This window comes from Hypomesus transpacificus, chromosome 3 (assembly GCF_021917145.1).
Source record: "Hypomesus transpacificus isolate Combined female chromosome 3, fHypTra1, whole genome shotgun sequence".
NCBI lineage: Eukaryota > Metazoa > Chordata > Actinopteri > Osmeriformes > Osmeridae > Hypomesus > Hypomesus transpacificus.
This window is the reverse complement of record NC_061062.1, coordinates 12,493,744-12,511,269: the sequence shown is the minus strand read 5'-3', so window position 1 is coordinate 12,511,269 and position 17,526 is coordinate 12,493,744. Positions and strand designations below refer to the sequence as shown.

General features: G+C 43.8%; 1 protein-coding gene across 1 annotated transcript; it reads right to left on the bottom strand.

The window, feature by feature from the left end:
• Positions 1 to 14,329: 14,329 nt before the first annotated feature.
• Positions 14,330 to 16,805, bottom strand: htr1d (5-hydroxytryptamine (serotonin) receptor 1D, G protein-coupled). Its single transcript, XM_047018385.1, has one exon. It carries the CDS (start codon positions 16,141 to 16,143, stop codon positions 14,980 to 14,982), a length of 1,164 nt encoding a protein of 387 aa, XP_046874341.1. The 5' UTR covers positions 16,144 to 16,805; the 3' UTR covers positions 14,330 to 14,979.
• Positions 16,806 to 17,526: the final 721 nt, after the last annotated feature.

Sequence of the window (17,526 nt, the reverse complement as noted above, 5' to 3'; positions counted from 1 at the left end):
ATTTCAAGTGGTTCCAACTGGATCGCAAAGCGTCGCTTATCTTTGTAATTAAGGCTTGTGGGAGTGTAGGATTGCGTGTGTGGGGCGCATGCATACATGCACACACACACACTCCTGGCAGCTGGGGTCGTTTGAAACAGAAACTTGGAGTGATGTGCCTGTCTGTCTACCTGCTTTAAGAGGGAGACCATGTCCACAGTCAACAGATGGGAAGATCACTGTGACGGTTCATGATGAGTTTTTATGGATCTCTATAATCACACAGGGAGTGAAAAGACCTTTATTGTGTGAACGCCTCCTCAAGACCTTGGCTTGAATGATCGAACCGTACCTCCACACAGCCTCCCCCACAGTTCTGGGTGGGGTCAGCCTTAGCACTGGAGTGTGTCTGTCAATGATGCTCCTCTGAGAGTGGCTCTCAAAGAGATAGTCGATTTTTAACTTTTGTTCTCTTTTTTTGCTCTTTCGTCTAAAATTGTTGATGCTATCAATACATGGACAGAAGCAATCTGTGTCTGTGAGAATAAAGGTTAAAAAAGCTTCTTAAAGTGACACGTGTGGGAACAGAATAGCCCTTAACCTGCTGATAATCAGAGGCAGTAGAAATTGGTTTCAAAGGCGCTGCTTTCCAGCAGTGCTCAACCAATCCTTATATTTACCATTAATGGAAAATTGGTTATGAAAGGTCAAAAGAACACAACTTTATAAATGAAACACAGCTGAACATGAATAACAAATTGCATTAATGGAGTACGGTGTGACAAGCCTGACAAGCCTTTCACAATAGACAGAAATACAAGTTGTTCTTCAACTTCAGAATTTTTTCTGTAACTTATGTTATTTAATGAAAGCAACATTGTAGCAGTAAGGATTCACTAGTTCACATTTAGAAAACCTTTGAGTTTCTTAGATGTGTCTGAAGGAGAGATGATTGTCAGTTCAGTCAAGACAATCACGTATTAGATTTGAACATTTATTGTTACATGACATGGACATGTAGATTTACTTTGGCGGAGTGGATGATCTAAGGGAAGCACTCCCTGCCTCCTCGATGCAACACATACATACATGACATATGAGGCAGGGAGCAATAGAGATATAACCCCCCTGTAGGATAGATACACAGACAGCATGGGGGAGAAGGGGACGTGGAGGGTGGCAGCAGCACTGATCATACAACGACCGGGGTGAGTGTGTGCATATCCGCGCGTCTTTTAAAGACGCCTTATCAGACGTGGCCCAATGGATATGCGCTGCTACATGGGTGTGGTAGTGGGAGGAGTAAGGAAGGTGGAGTAAGACGCCTTACGTCCCCGATCACTGACTGACGCGCGCTGCCCGATTGCCCTGCCAGAACTAGCTGCGCTTATTCCTTGCTGGTAGATTTTCCTCTCAAAGTTACTCTCAGTTTGAAAGTTTTTTTTTGCCATTTAAGGTGCAGTCAGTTATGGATTGTCGTGTTTGAAAAGATGCAGCAGATTTTTTACTAATAAGGCTAGTAAGGCCGATTCCTGATGTAAGTTTTATGATTGCGAACGACAGACTTACAATTCACTTCATCCACTCGTTCATGTGTTCATCCACTCGTTCATGTGTTCATGTTCATGAATGTGAGTGACTCAACACGCTCATTCTGGCTGTGGGTCAGAATAAATGTGCGATACAAGCAAGATAGGTATTTTCACTCCTTTTCCAGTTTCTGAGTTTAGTCAAGGGCTGGTTATTACTGGGCACAAGTCAGCACAGCTCAGTTCATTGGAACCTGGTTCAGTGTCTCACTTTGTAAATGTTGCATTTGTAACTGGTTGCTTCTAGAGTGGTGAGCTGCAATGTGGTGTTAAAATGGATTCCAAAAAAACTATCACTGGAAAAAAACACGCTCTGGATAGCCCACATATGCATTTCAATCTGAATCTGCCAGCATTATTTAACTTCTGTTGATGGTTCAGGCTCTCATGACAGTGCTGAATGGAGAGCTAATCTCACAGATACAAACAATCTTCTATGCTCTTTAAAGCAATATTCACAGCCTTTTTTTTTCTTTTTTCTATGACTTTATTAGACAGAATTAATTAAGAATGGCATTTAAAGTGGTGGCAAAATCCTTCATTTTGTTTCTCAAGGTCTCTTTCTCCTTGTGAGAGAAAGAAGTTCAGCAGCAAGGTTGGACTGCTTTTACCAATTAAGCATAAACATGTCAGTGTCTAAAACTAGAATTGTAATCCATCATCCTAACCATATAGCGTACAGTATAGTAGATGGTTGACAGGAAGGCAGTACTGAATGTGCACCTCAATGCCTTTGAAGGACACCCTGGCAATCATAGAGCAGCTTTTCAATTATTCAAGGACAAAATCACTTCAAATAAGTTAATTGAATCCTCATTTGCATTTATCCACCCCCAGGAGATTATGCAAATGAAATTCATGAATCTACCTTTACATTCCGTTGCAACGAGAGAGTTGAGGCGACATGCCGGTCCCAACTTCCCTTGTGTGACTGATCACTCCTGAGAGAAAAGAGAGTCAGATGGCTGAGCGGTGAGGGAGTCGGGCTGGTAATCAGAAGGTTACCGGATCGATTCCCTGCCGTGTCAAATGACGTTGTGTCCTTGGGCAAGGCACTTCACCCTGCTTGCCTCAGGGGGAATCTGTAAGTCGCTCCGGATAAGAGCGTCTGCTGAATGACTAAATGTAAAAGAGTAGTTTTGGTACCTATGCATTAGAGTAAGTAAAGACAGTTTTTGTATTTGCATTAATCGCCTTCAATTCAGGTTGAGAAAGCTAAAAATCTCTGTGTACAAGGGGATGACAGATCACAAGCATTTCTGTACCAGGGATGTCAAATGACATTCTCTGGCTTGGGATGGCCTCTACATTGATAACCATACATTGATGGACAGACTGCATTATGGTATCATTCCAGCCTTTCGATACTATCTTTTTTTTCTTCAATCGCACACCCTTGTCTAAATCATCATCAAATCACTGAGGAGATGAGGATGCTTATGGATAAGACTTCTATGTATGTTACGTGCATATTTGTCAAAACACAGTGTAGGATGTGAGTCAGTAGATCTGAGTCATTGTGTTGTGTATCCGTGTTTCCCAGCATGCAGAAGCTCGCGCTCCTTTTCCAGAGCAGGATTATTACAGAGAGATAGGGCCGTCTTCATTTCCTGTCTCTGCATCCAGGGTGAGGGGGAAAAAGGCTACATTATTGAAAGGCAAAAGTAAAGAGCAGAATCTCTATCCTGTCAAAAGCATGTGTGTGTGTGTGTGTGTGTCGCTGTGTCCACGTACAGTATCTGCGTGTGTGAGCAATATATCCTATCTTATTTCACAAAAGATATGACACAATGGGCCTGTGCCAGCTTTGATGAAGAATAACAATAATGTTGAGGGACAATCTGTACTCGCTCCGTTGCAAATGCACTAGACAAGAATATGGTCACGCCAATTTTCCCAAAACACCTTGCACAGACTCATTCATTATCAGTAAAGGAGACAGAAGGCGAGGGAGATGAGTGAGCAGCAAGTTAGAACATTTTTTGTTAGCCTCAATACTAATAGCCAGTCACCTGATTGCTAGTTAAATATATATTTCTTCCTATTGGGTCTGGATCATTAGTGGTCTCCTGTGCTCTTTCACTGCTACATCCATAGGTACTGGGCACCTCACCCTGTTATCGTGTGCTGTGAGTTGTCATAACAACAGCTGCAGTCGGTGGAAGAATAGTGTGAGGTCTTGACAAAAGGTTGTTTACTGTTCAAGAGCCAGATACTGCTAGAAATAGAGAGGGAGGGGGAAAGATGAGTGAGACAGTGAGAGGTGGGAGGAGAGACTGTATAGAAAGGGAGAGACAGAGGGGAAAGAGAGAAGAAGAAAGATAAGGAAAGAAAAAAATAAAGTTATTTCTTTTAATGTAAAGGGTTGGGAGGAATGGACACTGGGTAAATGAGAGAGTTAAAGTGACTGGTAGTTTGTTAACACGTAAACAACGGATATTGTTTGATCCATTTGTTCTAGGTACATATAGCAGCTAGTGCTCAGTGGTTGAGTCAGGTGAGCTTTCCTCTCCTCGGACCTGAGAGGGTGGCCAGCCGTGAAACCAGCCTGCTCGGACTATAATACCTGCTTATTGTATTGATTGATGTGCTCCACTAATGGTTTCTGTGAACACACATGCACAAACACAATTGAATGTGTTTACAAATTGTCATTAAAATTGTTGGATTTGTGTGCCATGGATAATTTGTCTTTATCTAATCACCTGTGCCTGACAGAATTATTGTTTTTCTTTGACTAGAATCTTACATCTAGTTGTGCACAAATCAATGATCTCTCGTGGTTATTGGATTGTTAGGGGTTCAACAACTCATTAACTAACTGACAACTGATAGACCTTTCCAATCAAATCCAACCTGGCTTGCAGATTAAGACATTTAAAATGTTATTGCTATTATAAATCTCCCAGACAGAATTGGGTTAAGTCTCACTAGCACACAACTCGTTCTTATCCCCCATACTACAGAAGATATGGAGGACAAGAAGGAGGGAGGAGTAGGAGGAAAAGGAGGAGAGGGTGAAGGGAAGGATCGGAGGGATGCTGAAGCATGTTTTTTTTTCAAACACACACATTCTTGTGTCATGATTTCTTTGAATTGAAAACAGGGGTTGCTGGATGTTGATCCCCCTTGACTCTCTGAAATACAGATGCGTGTAAATGACAGCTCTGTTCCTAATTAAAGAGTGCAGGTTCCGGCTGAAGGTGGGCCGGCTTAGTAGAACATCTGCCAGCTGCCAAACTGAGAAGAGGGTCCTGGTGGGTGTGTGTGTGTGAGAGAGAGAGAGATAGAGAGAGAGAGAGAGAGAGAGAGAGAGAGAGTGTTTGTGTGTGTGTGTGTGTGTGTGTGTGTATGGGTGTGTATAGGTGTGTGTGTGGGTGTGTGTTTCCGCTGATAAACATCCGTGTAGGTGTGTGTGGATGGGGTTTTGTTTTTATACATTAACTATTTTAATAACATCATACCCAGTTCGACACTTTTTGTCAGCAGACAGCCAACTGGTGAAATGAAACCTGAGGAATAAAAAAGAAAATTAAAGTCTGGATTAGAACCCCAAACTCTACTATAGTTACAATCAGATTAAAATTCACAGATGTTATTTTTGGGGGATTGAATGTTGATAGACCAATACAAAATACAAGCACCAAGCTAGAACACAATCCTGCAGGGGGTCATTGAATGGTCCTTAGAGGGTGTTGTTCTGTTTCCCCTAAGATTTGAGTAAATGTCAGAACAGGATGATCAATTATCTACTAATTGGATTCCTCTCAGATTGACTGACGTATTGATCTTCATGTTGTTTGCCCAGTAATCCTTTTAAGTCAGTGGTCAAAGGGAGTTTATTCTGTAGGGCTACAGATCCCAAGTTCTACTTTTATGTTTGATGTTGTCAGCATTGGCTGGAGGTTTTTTGTTTTCATCTCCCCTAACACCCCACAAACAAATTACTTAAAAGGATAGTGAAATAATCTCTTGACTCTCGAAGTGGAACATGTGGAATGTGAATGAAGATCGACAGTCTGTTACTAATCCATCCGATTTCCTCCACAAAAGTTGCAGAGGATAACCAGAGATAACCTGAAACTCCATTAGGAACAATTAGAGGATTTATTTAGGTTTGAAACTACAGTTAATGACTACTGGCTGCTGGCTTGTAACACTTTAAATGCACTTGATAGTTTCCAAACCCACCTTTTCATCTCATTCTAGCTGTACAGTCCACCCGGGGAATTGGTTTCTCTGGAATCATAGAAACTATCTAACTTCTGGGCACACAAACACATACAAAAAAGGGTGCTTCAGAGTAATTCTATAGTTTATACATTCATCACAGTATATGAAAAGAAAATCATCCTTCACCTGTTGCTCTCTTTGCCTCTGTCTCTCTATTTGGGTCTCTCACTCTGTCTCTCTGTCTTGGTCTCTCGCTCTGTCTCTCTCTCTATCTCTCTGTCTTGGTCTCTCACTCTGTCTTTCTCCGTCTCTCCATCCCGTCTTTCTCTCACACTTCATCAGTGTTCAAAGAGAAAATGAACAATCAAGACCATTTCGATGGACCATTTCTAAAGTTAGTAATTACCTAGAGCTGAAAGAAGTGGCCTTCATGATTTCATTAATTTATAATGAAGAACAGTTATGTGAATATAAATATGTAGAGTTCATGAGAAGTTGCAGTGTTTTTCATTATAGTAATATTCTCTCAAATGTGTTTTGATCTTCTGCTTGCCTCACTTCAAGCCATCAAAACAACATTCAAAAGAGACAATATGTTCTTGTACCAAGACTAAACTACATTTCTGAGTGAAAAATACTTTGCTTCATAGTTCTTTTTTTTTGTGTGGCACATATTATTGGCATGCTTACATTTGTGTAATTTACATGGTTTGTGTGGACAACTGGCATGGGTTGCAACTGGAATCATTTCACCATTAAGATATTCTAGTAGTAAGCAGAAGAACTCTGAATCTCTCACAGGGCCCTCAACAACACAATTTTTCCTTCACCGCCACCAAATGCCCTCCCTCAGCACCAATAACCATGTTTTAATCTCTCTGTTGTGAGTCATTCAACTATGTCTGACAATCCCAGAAGTCAGATGTCTAATAAATCCCACAAGATTTATTAAAAAGCTTGCAAGCTATGAACACGTTTCTCTGTGCCTTTTATCATTGCTGACATTTTTGCTATTATTTTGCTATCCTTTCTTTGTAGTCCATTATCTTTTGTACTGGTTTTCATCACCTGTTTATGTGAGCTTTAGTGACGAGCTTAGCTGTCAGGGGCCTTGAGAAACATAACATTCTGTCTGGTGTGGGTGATTATAACAGTGGGGGGTCAGAGGTCGGAGGGAGGTGGAGAGAATCCTGGCGATCACATGCCACAGATGTCAACAGAGATGTTGCTACAGGCCCAAACACATGCACCTGCACACATCAGCACCACCATCTACACTCAGACAGGGCACATCCTGTAGAGTAGACCTACATTATTTACATCTTCTCCTCCTCCCCACCCCTGACCTCCGCTGCCTTTCCCTCCTCTCCTCCCTTTCTCATCACAGGTCAGAAAGAACCAGGTGGAGGAGGAGCTTCAGAAGGTCATGGGAAGTCACTGTGTTGGTGTGGAAGACCTTCTTATCAGAGAATATCAAATGGGTACCCCCCCAACCCACACCAACACAGTGATGGGAGCTGTCAGTAACGAGGTCCTCTGTGAGGGTCAAGCTTTTCTACTGGCTCTCTCTCAGTTCTCAGTTCCTGGAGAGAAGGGCAGAGAGGGATGAAGCCTGTCATAGCTGCCTGAGACATGGATGAGTGAGGCAGGGAAGCTTAGACCCTGGCCTGCACTGTTAATACTGGGATGGATGGCTGACAGAGGGAAATATCCAAAGACTTCACCCCACAGTTATATCCCCCAGCTTCTTGAGGACAGACCAACAGACAAGTGTTTTTGTGTTTCCTATTGTGTTTTTCTTTTACGAGTTTGCTGTTGGTTAGAGAGTATTATACTTTTTTTATTATTTTATCACATCTATTTAAACAAGCGGATTTGGCTTGTGGCCTTTAAGGGAAACCTCACTCTCCCCCCTAGAGTTTGCACATGGCTTTGATATGGCACATTTCATTTGAGATAAAGTCTGCATGAAAAAGGGTTACGCTGCCCCGCCGCCTTTAGAATTCAAGGTTCTCTCAAACCCTGATCCTTCAGATCCTTTTTCACATCATCTCCATTCTGTCCTCTCCATACCTACCTAACTTCAGACTGTCTTTTTCTCAGTCTACCTCTTTATTCAGTCCTATCTTTCGTCTTGTCTCTCGCTCTTGCTCTCTTTCTCTCTCTCATCCACTCCTTCATCTTACCTTTCTAATCCCTCTCCGAGTTCTTCTCTCCACTGGTGAACCATTTAGACCAGGAAATGAAATTTCTGCCCTGGCTAATCTGGAGAGGACAGCAGACTGGAGACAGAGACATGGCCCGCTCCTCCACACAGATAAAACACTCTCTTCCTGAGAGTAATCTGATGTAATCGGACCTGACCTTTAAACACTGGACGAGGTTTGGTGGCAGACAAACCCTGGTTCTTTTAAGTCTGGAGGCTGCCTGTCCACAGACAGATTTCTATGTGTTTTGAAGACTGACAGTTAGGACTTTACATGGGGATGGAGGAAGGAGTAATTATGACTGAGAACTGCGTATCAAATCACCTTTAAAAAAGACTTGGAACACTTTGGTGTCGATTTAAGTAAGGAAATGCTTCTTAACCATCAGGCCCACAAGAAGCTTCTTGAGTATAGAAATTACACAAAGGTAATTAGTAGCTTCTGTTCAGCCAAGAGCTGAAGAACTCCAAAAATCTGTAGGTCGTTAATGCTAATGGTACACAGACAAAATTATAGAGCATGGTTGCTGTCAAATTCTGACATAACGAGGTGGAGATACCGGTAAACACAAACACAAATAATGGAGCATTTTGAGGTTTGTGGCAAAGCTTAACCATCCATTGCGTGTTCTGTTAATTAGTTTTGCGGTTTGCTCTCAAGCTATATAGTTTAAGATATTTCCCAGTCTCATTACATCACATCTATAGTTTCATAATTACAAGGGGCAATGGGAATCTGAACAGCTTGATATGTGAGGTTTTGAGGAAGAGTTATGATCTTGGGAAGGTTGGACTGGGGAAATATGTGTGGAGGAGTTCAGCTCACCTTTAATAATGCATGTGTTGCTGGTTGTGCACTCAGATCAAATGTCTGTGTGTCAGCTATGCACTGAGTTTCACTATCTATCTGCAGGCTAAAGAATGGCTCACCCTGGTCCTCATTCAGAAGGGAGGCTGAAATACAGAATGTTAAAACATCTGAATAACTGAGAAGTCATCGTCCATGGTGCTGTCTTGTGTCTCTGTTCAGAACGGCTGTATCTGGAATGGTACTTCTCTGCGGGGGAGCAAGTTGACGTTGAGTCCATGGTTTGCAAAGAGGACTTACGACAAATCATCTGGAGACAGCGTTGCCAGTGACCGTCAAGGATCATCAAAAGCATCTCAGTCCAGCTCAGGAACACAGTTTCATTGAGCTGTCAGGCATTAGAATGTGACAAGTCTCTAAAAGGATGGAAGATGAGCGGGATAAGGACTGTCTGAGTCAGAGACCAGTGGGGAGGGATCTTGAGATATGAAGTATTCACAAGCTTTGTTGACAAAGATCATGGGGTCACATGTTCCCTCCTCTTGGGAGTTCTCACTCAGGAGATTGATCCCGCCAGCTGAGTGACACTGTCACTATCACTGTTCTCCAGGCCTCTGTCTACTTCTACTCTTTCATTATTCATCCTCCCTTCATCCTTATCTGTCTCGTTACCATGGATCCTTTTACAAACCTCCTTGTGACTGGGGGAGGTAAATTGACTGCTTTTATATAGCACATTTCACGACACCTTCTGGCATACCCAAAGCTCTTCACGTTTTGCCTTTCATTCACACACCAATGGAGCTGCCATGCAAGGCGCTGGGCTGCCCACCGGAATTAACTTGGGTTCAGTGTCTTGCTCACGGACACTGCAACACATCGCCAGGAGGAGTCAGGGATCGAACCACCAACCTTGTGATTAGTGGGTGACTCTCTCTAATCCCTGATTCCCTATAGGTATAGGGGAATGTAAAGTAGCTAGTACCAGAATAGTCAGATAGACTACATATCTTCAGAAGGTAAATATAACCCACATATAGGGTTAGGGTTAGTTCAGTATTATTTTTCAGTATTATTTTTTATTCTATATTATTGTATTATATATTATTTTATTTTATCGTATTTTATATGATATTGTATAGCTGTGCCAGTATTTTGTTTTACATTTTCTACATTTGATCTTGTTTATTATCTTTACCGTATGCACCTGCCCACCAAAGTAAATTCCTTGTTTGATAAACACGATTCTGATTCTGAGTACTATACTGTATATTGATAATATTATGTGCCTTTGTGATCATCATAATAGTTTCAGTAGTTTTCAGTGGCGGATGGTGTTGTAACCTGTCCCAGGTGTTCCCGTTCCTGTCCAATTTGGTATTTCTCCCAAATAATCGATATCACATGGACACACAACGGGGGACAAACCCATAGAGGCTGAACGAGGACAGCTAACCCTAACAGCCAGCGTGTGGGAGGAAGCCACTTGACATGCATCGGTACATCTCACTCTCTCTTCCACAGGCACACCCGAGAGGGTTGTTTTGCATCGTTCCCCCTGGGATGCCTGTGTCCTCAAGGCTGTGTTGATTAGCATCTTGATGTTTAGTATTCTCATACTCTGTCCAGTTGTTATGGCAGCTCTGTGAGTTAACAAGAGTTAATCCCAGTGTTCTCTCCCCCTGCATGTTCTCCCAGTATACACATGGGTGAGTGTCTCCACAACAGAGAAGGCAGTAATGCTGCTGTCGTGGAAGATCAGCCCAAACAGACAGACATCTTGAATTAAGTCATAATCCCTTGGACGGTTGGTTTTCTCACCGTCCCTCTTGGTTGGGGCCTGACAGGTAGTGGTGGCCAGGGAATCCTTAGTAGGGTCATTAAAAGCTAATACAGCACACGAGTGTGGCTTTTCAAGCAGGTAATGTCACAACATTGGAACACTTGCCCTTATCATCCAAATCACATGAATGTAGGCTACTGTAAGACTGTCCTGGTTCTAAGGCAGCAGAGGAGTTAGTTTACTGTTACTGCTCCCACCTAGTAATGACGCATAACTCAGGGGTTACTATCCCACACAGAGTATGAGAGAAAAATGGGAATATTAATGCACTCAAGGGAAACAGCTGGTTATCAATTCTTCCAGATGTTTCCCGGTATTTCGGTTGCTTCCCTCCCTACACTACCTATGCAGCCCCCTCACAAGTTAATACAGTACCGCAGGCCTTGAACGGACATGGTAGAAGGCTGTGTTTCATGAGTCACATGGTTAAAGAGACGGATTGGGCGGCATGTGTCTTACACTGCCAGGGCAGTACTGCGAAACCATCATCTTCATGAGTGCTACTGTTTTGAACACGCTGCACAGCTTTACACTAGATTTGATGAAAGATGTTGCTGTTATAACTTTCAAAGATTTTACGGTCCAGCACCTCTTTCATTTCCACCATCATCTGATGTTTCTATATGTCTCAGAATCTTTAAGCCTCTCTTTCAGTCCACACCGTTTCTCACGCGCACTCTTTCGACCTCTTTAACTATCAAACCAATGCATCATTTATAGACTTCATGGTGGGGCTTTTTGCTGACTGTGTTAAGAACAGAAGATAAAACTAGCATGGCCTGTATCATAGAGAGAGGAGCCCGCAGAGAGGAAAGGCTTTCAAGACTTCTAGACAGTTGCTTGTTAAATAGACCTTAATCCCAATGACAAATACATCAACTGATACCTCAGCTTTGAGGGAGAGATTCTAAAGCTTTATTACTGGGGTAGGTTGTTAACTGGGAATAGAAAGACCCCAAAAGTTTTTGGAGGAGTTAAGAGGCTCAGAGACTCAAGTCTCTCACTAATGTCATTAAAACCAAAGCAAGATATGACATGATTCTTCAGAGCAGTTTAAAGCCTAATGAACAGAACCATAGTTTCCTTGAAGCTTTGTTTTACAATTAACTCACACCAGAATTTCTGAAACTCAAACGGACACAGTGGGAGGGAGAGACAGACCATCATGACCAGTAACGGTGGACAGTCACGTGTGTTTGGAGCTCATACAAGTTTCATACAGATGGTGAGAGAAAAGTTTGATGGAAGGTTGAAGAGAAGGCATGAACTATTCATAGGGTTCCTACAAACATTTATTTCCCATTTGCCTTGGAGTGCAGCTGTTCATGTGACGTGTGACGTTTTATGTGTTCTGTGGTATTATGTGTAAAATATATTATATATATTATGTGTGTGTGTATATGGGGGGGGGGAGGGTCGAATGTGGGGGGGAAGGGTCAAAGTCCCTCCTTCTGAGGGAGGTGATAAAGTGCTTTCTAAGTACTGTTGCTAATTAGGATTTTTAGACAGGGCTAGCAGCCATTGTGATAACACACAGACGCCTTAAACACATTACACATAACAGACGAACCAGAACAGTTTGGATGATAACAAGATTATTTTATATCTTTCTTCCCTTGTTCTTCTCCCTCCTTCCTGTCCTCCCTTGTCACACGCAGAGGCAGATGTGACTCTACAAAGAACAAAGCTGACATCCGTGGAGAAGGACACGTCCTGACAGAGAATAGCCTGGCTACGAGAGCCACACTTGGGCCTGGATGTAGCGTGGAGTGAGCGGCCGCCACATTATTTACGCTCCTTTGCTAGATCTGTTCTGGGTTCAGATGCACTTGACACAGTTCTGCTCCTGCTGATGATACCCCCATCCCCCCTGCACACTCTCACATCCCTGACAACTCTGTTGGCTATCAGAGAGAAGAGAACGGGATGGCATATTGATGAGCATTAAAGAAACAAGTGTGCCACAAGTCAAAGGGAGGCTACATACAGTGTGTTTGGTTTTCAACATAGGTTTTCAACAGCTCCCTTGCCTTATTCTCTTTGTTTATCTTTTCAGAGGACTGGACTATATTCAATACAGCTTCCTCTCTTCCCCTGTTCTCATCCTCTCTTTTGCTCTTTCTTCTCACTCCCTCCTTTCTTTCTCTCCTTCTCTCTTTGTCTGTCCTCTCCCGTTACTGTCACCTCTCCTCCCATGCTGTTGATAGTCTGTGACCCAGTGTGACATTCCTAGGAGGTTAAGTGCAAAGTGACCTTTCCATTGGTGTCAGTTAGAGAAACATTACCTAGTTAAATCGCTCATGTCCTCTTTGAAAGTCTGACTCTTAGTATACGGCTCACGTGCCTCTTTCTCGATCTCTGCACGCCATTGTTGGGTGTCACCTGTGTTTCCTTTTCTCTGTGTTTCCTCTATAATTAATAGAGACCCTTTGAAATGCCTGTTGATTTCCAAGGAAACAAGGAATCAGTTCCAGGCCTGCTACTAGCAGTGTGATTAATCTGATCACAGTAGTTGTGTTTCATTTATTTATTTAACTTTTTTGTTTGGGGACACGTGAGGATATATAGAAAATGAGGCGGTAGTTTTCATTTAATTCAGAATGTCATTGGGTTCTGATATTCTCCCTTTTAGATCAGCATGCGTGTGTGCATGTGTTTGGTGAGATAGTATGCAGGTCTATAATTAGTTTGATCCCAGCAAGGCAGCACTCCTTGATAATTGATTAACTTCTGCAAATCAATATTGACGGCTTCATCGGTTTTATGGAGCATTGCTAGTGGCGGTTTCCACAGCGGCACTCTGTCAACTCCCATTACAAGGTCTCCACAGCTGGTCAACATTAAAAGCTGGTTCTGGAGGTGGAACGGTAGAGCTGTTAGCCTTTGTAAACAAAGTAAATTGGGCGTTAATAATAGAACTCCTCCACCCCCTCGCCCTTTTCCCCTTTTGCTCCATCACTTCTCCCCCCCCCCTCGCCTCTGTCCTTCATGTCTTCACATCTTCAGTCCTTCATGTCCTTTTGGCTGCATCCAGGATGAGGGGCCCTGTGTATCTGCTGTCAGAGCTAAGCGCTAACCTGTTCCCTAGCCACAGAGGAGTGTGAAGAAAGTTATTGTATCATGGAAGGAGGTGGTACCAGGGAGCGTTTTGAAAGGATCCGTTTATCCGCCAGTGGATAAAAGGTCAGGTGGAGGTGTATTACATCACCTGCAGGTGTGCTGAAGAGAATTATTCGAGGGGGGTTATTTCATACACGCTGACAGAGACACAGGCAACCACGCACACACAATAACTGTTCAAACCCTTAGAACCTGATAGAAATGGTTGTGCAACTTCAAAGCTCTCCTGGTGTATTTATAGCAGAAGTGTTTAGATAATACATCTCCAGTAGGTGGATGGCTGGTCCTGCCAGCCCAACTCTCACTGCAATAACACTGAGCCTCCACTCTGCCCACATCCCAAACATGACATCACACTCTGTTTGGCTTCTTTGTCAAGAAGATGAGAGAGAATAAAAACAGATCAATTCCCCTACACATACATGCACCCCAACCTGAAACTCACACATGCACATCCGCAAACATGGAAGGCCTCACACAAGTACACACAAGCAGGCACACACACACGCACACACACATGCACTCTCATTCACACACACACTGTTTCCTTTTTTCTCACACACAAGAGTGGGACACAGAAACACTGCGTGAATATTTATATATAGGTATATATCCTCTTTATATACTGTACTGAATCACATAAAGGTTATGAAAGATGAACATATATGTGACAGCATTGCTTTGTAGTCAAATTCATTAGTCTTGGTACATAAAGTTATTCATAGGAGTTCCTTGAAGTGTTAGTCATTGTATCGGTCCCTTTGGTGTTAAGAACGTGATTTCTGTAGTTCTAGCAACCTATTCAACTTCTGGAAATACATGCAGAAGTTTGATAGGGGAAATATCTAGAAGAACTGCAATGGCGTGGATCCTAGAAATGAGTTCAAAGATGTCCATTGAACAAACACAGTACGATGAGCATGTGTGTTTTTACAACAAATTAACAAATGCCACATCACAGTGTTTCGCAATAATCCAGGCCATATAATCCACATAATGATGTCCACTTTAGGACTTCTGTTTCTTGTCATTCACATTTTTTCCTACAAAAACAGGAAAAGGAAAATTACAATGGTAACATATTTATCACATGTTCTGTCTTTAGTGTCAACGGGTTACCAGTGAGTTGGGTAAAGTCCAAGTTTGCCATGTCTTCACAGGCTGTGGAGCAGTCCAGGTCAGACACACCTGTTAATATCCCAGTAGAGTGTACATCACAAAGCCAGTGTATGTCTGTGTACAACCTTTCCACATCATTTCGTCAGTAGCATCTCTTGAACTTGATGAGTTTGTGGAAGGCCTGTTTGAACTCGTCGTTAAAGACAGTGTAGATGACAGGGTTGATGAGGGAGTTGAGGTATCCCAGCCAGGTGAAAATGTCAAACAGCACAGGGTGAAACCAGCAGCCCTTGCAGATGGCCATGACCAGGGTGCCCACGAAGAAGGGAAGCCAGCAGATGATGAAGGCTCCCAGGATGATGCCCAGCGTCTTGGTGGCCTTCTTCTCCCGGGCGGCGCACAGACGTTTCCTTTCAAGCACGCTGTCCGCTAGCTTCACTTTCACGCTGTTCACAAACAAAGGCGAGCCTCCCCCTCCTCCTCCTCCTCCTCCTCCTCCGGTTGCTGAGTGGGTGTGTCCTTCCTGGTTGGAGGCAGAGTTAATCGAACAGAGGGAGGAGCCAGCGGAGGTCTGGATGAGCTGGGCTGTGGTGAAGCGTTTTCCGCAGGACGCTGGCGGCTTGAAGATGCGCGAGCGTGCGGCCACGTAAATCCTCCCGTAGAGGATGATGAGGAGGATGGTGGGAACGTAGAAGGCGCCAAAGGTGGAGTAGAGAGTGTACGAGATCTGGTCTGTGTTCACCAAGCACTCTGTCAGCTCTTCATGGGCCTTGGCCTGCCGCCAGAAGAGCGGCGGAAGGGAGATGGAGATGGAGATAACCCACACCACCCCCACCATGAGCCCCGCCCGGCGCGTCGTGCGCCGCTTGGAGTACTCCAGGGCGTCAGTGATGGCCCAATAGCGGTCAAGGGCGATGACGCACAGATGCAAGATGGAGGCCGTGCAGAAGGTGATGTCGGAAGAGAGCCAGATGTCACAAACAATCTGGCCCAGCGACCAGGTCTTGCTGACTGTATAGACGATGCTGATCGGCATGACGAGGATAGACACCAGCAGGTCCGTCACGGCCAGCGAACCAATCAGGAAGTTGGCGGGGGTGTGCAGTTTCCTGGTGAGGAAGATGGTGGCGATGACAAAGGCATTAGACAGCACCGTTGCCAGGGTGACAACAGCCAAGATGGCGGATAGGGAGATTTGCAAGCTCAGGAGTGTGGTTTCATCCCAGGGTGGGTCAGTGTTGGTTCCAGGGAGATCTGTGACATTGGACAAGAACAGGTCCAGCACAGAGGTGTTATCTTGCTCCATCCCGCCTAGTGCTTTAACCTTTCTGCTCAGATGTCCTCTCCACGCCACTCCTCTTTCATGTGGTTGGGGTTAAAGGATGCTCATGGTCCCCATCAAGATGATCGATCCAGACTCTTTCTGCCTATCCCCCAGTGCTGCATTGATGAATGTCACAGCTGGTTTAGACGTGTGCCTGTTGCACAGAGGGCTTTTTTATCCCTTTATTTCAGCCTGTTCGGTAAACAAATCTGTCTGCATACCTCCGTTTCGGTCATCTCTGAGCAGAGAGCCAGCCTGTGTTCTATTTCATATTATCAGCCTTTTAGTTTTGTGCAACTCCATCATTTTATTGTGCGACTAATGGCTGCATTAGTTTTTCTGAATTTCTAATATCGGTTGGTCCCGATGCTCTGACTAAAGGGCCTCATTGGTATTCAGCTCTATAAGTTTTCTCTTTGGACACATCTCCACTTCACTCCTCTCCTCTCATTCCCTTTTCCTTTCCTCCTCTCCCTTTGCCTCTACTGTCCTCTTCTCCTCTCCCAGCCCAACACCTCTTTTTCCCAAATGGTCCACCCCCCCTAACCCACCGTTCTCCACTAAACCTCACACAGAGAGAAAATAACAGACTCCAGCTTCCTCTTTCTGTCTCTTCTTCTTCTGTCTGCAGCTTCTTTTCTGCACCTCTCTGTCTTGCTCTGTATCGGACACACCTTCTCTCCCTCCCCCCGTCTCTCTCTTTTTGTTTCCCTCTCACCTCTTCTCCCTTACTCTATCCCTGCCTTTGCCGATCCCTTAATCTGAAACTGGACCAGACTCTGACAAAGAGTGGTCATAGAGCAAAGCCTGAGGAACAACAATAGCCAAGCTAGATGTTAACATGATCCCCTCATCCCTGAGATCCTTTTGTTCAGTCCAGTCGTGAAGGACCACAACAAGTCAATATCTTGAGACTTTTTTAGACCTCGGGCTCATTTGACACTCAATGAATGTGGTCCCGAAAAATATATTTCAAGTCCTGTGTGAGGTTGCAGAGGGAGTCCTTTTATCGATCTGTCAATGTGTGTGTGGACACACCTCTGTCTCAGACTTGGTGGTCAGTACAGTATGGAGCCGAGAGGCTTGCTCTGACACCTTCACTCAGTCCTGATTCTGCTTCAGAACACCTCCATTTTACCCAGCTTCTTTCACAGCACATTCACCCTAGGAAGAAACAAAGATAACATTTAGAGATTTGTATTACAGATTTATAAAAAATAAATAATAATAATAGGACTGAGAAAATCTGCCAACGCCATCTTTCACTGCATTTGAGATTCACCACCTACATCCCAAACCATCTTTTGTCATCACATGCAAGATTGACATTGAAATCCAATACAAATACGCTGTCTTGAGTCATGT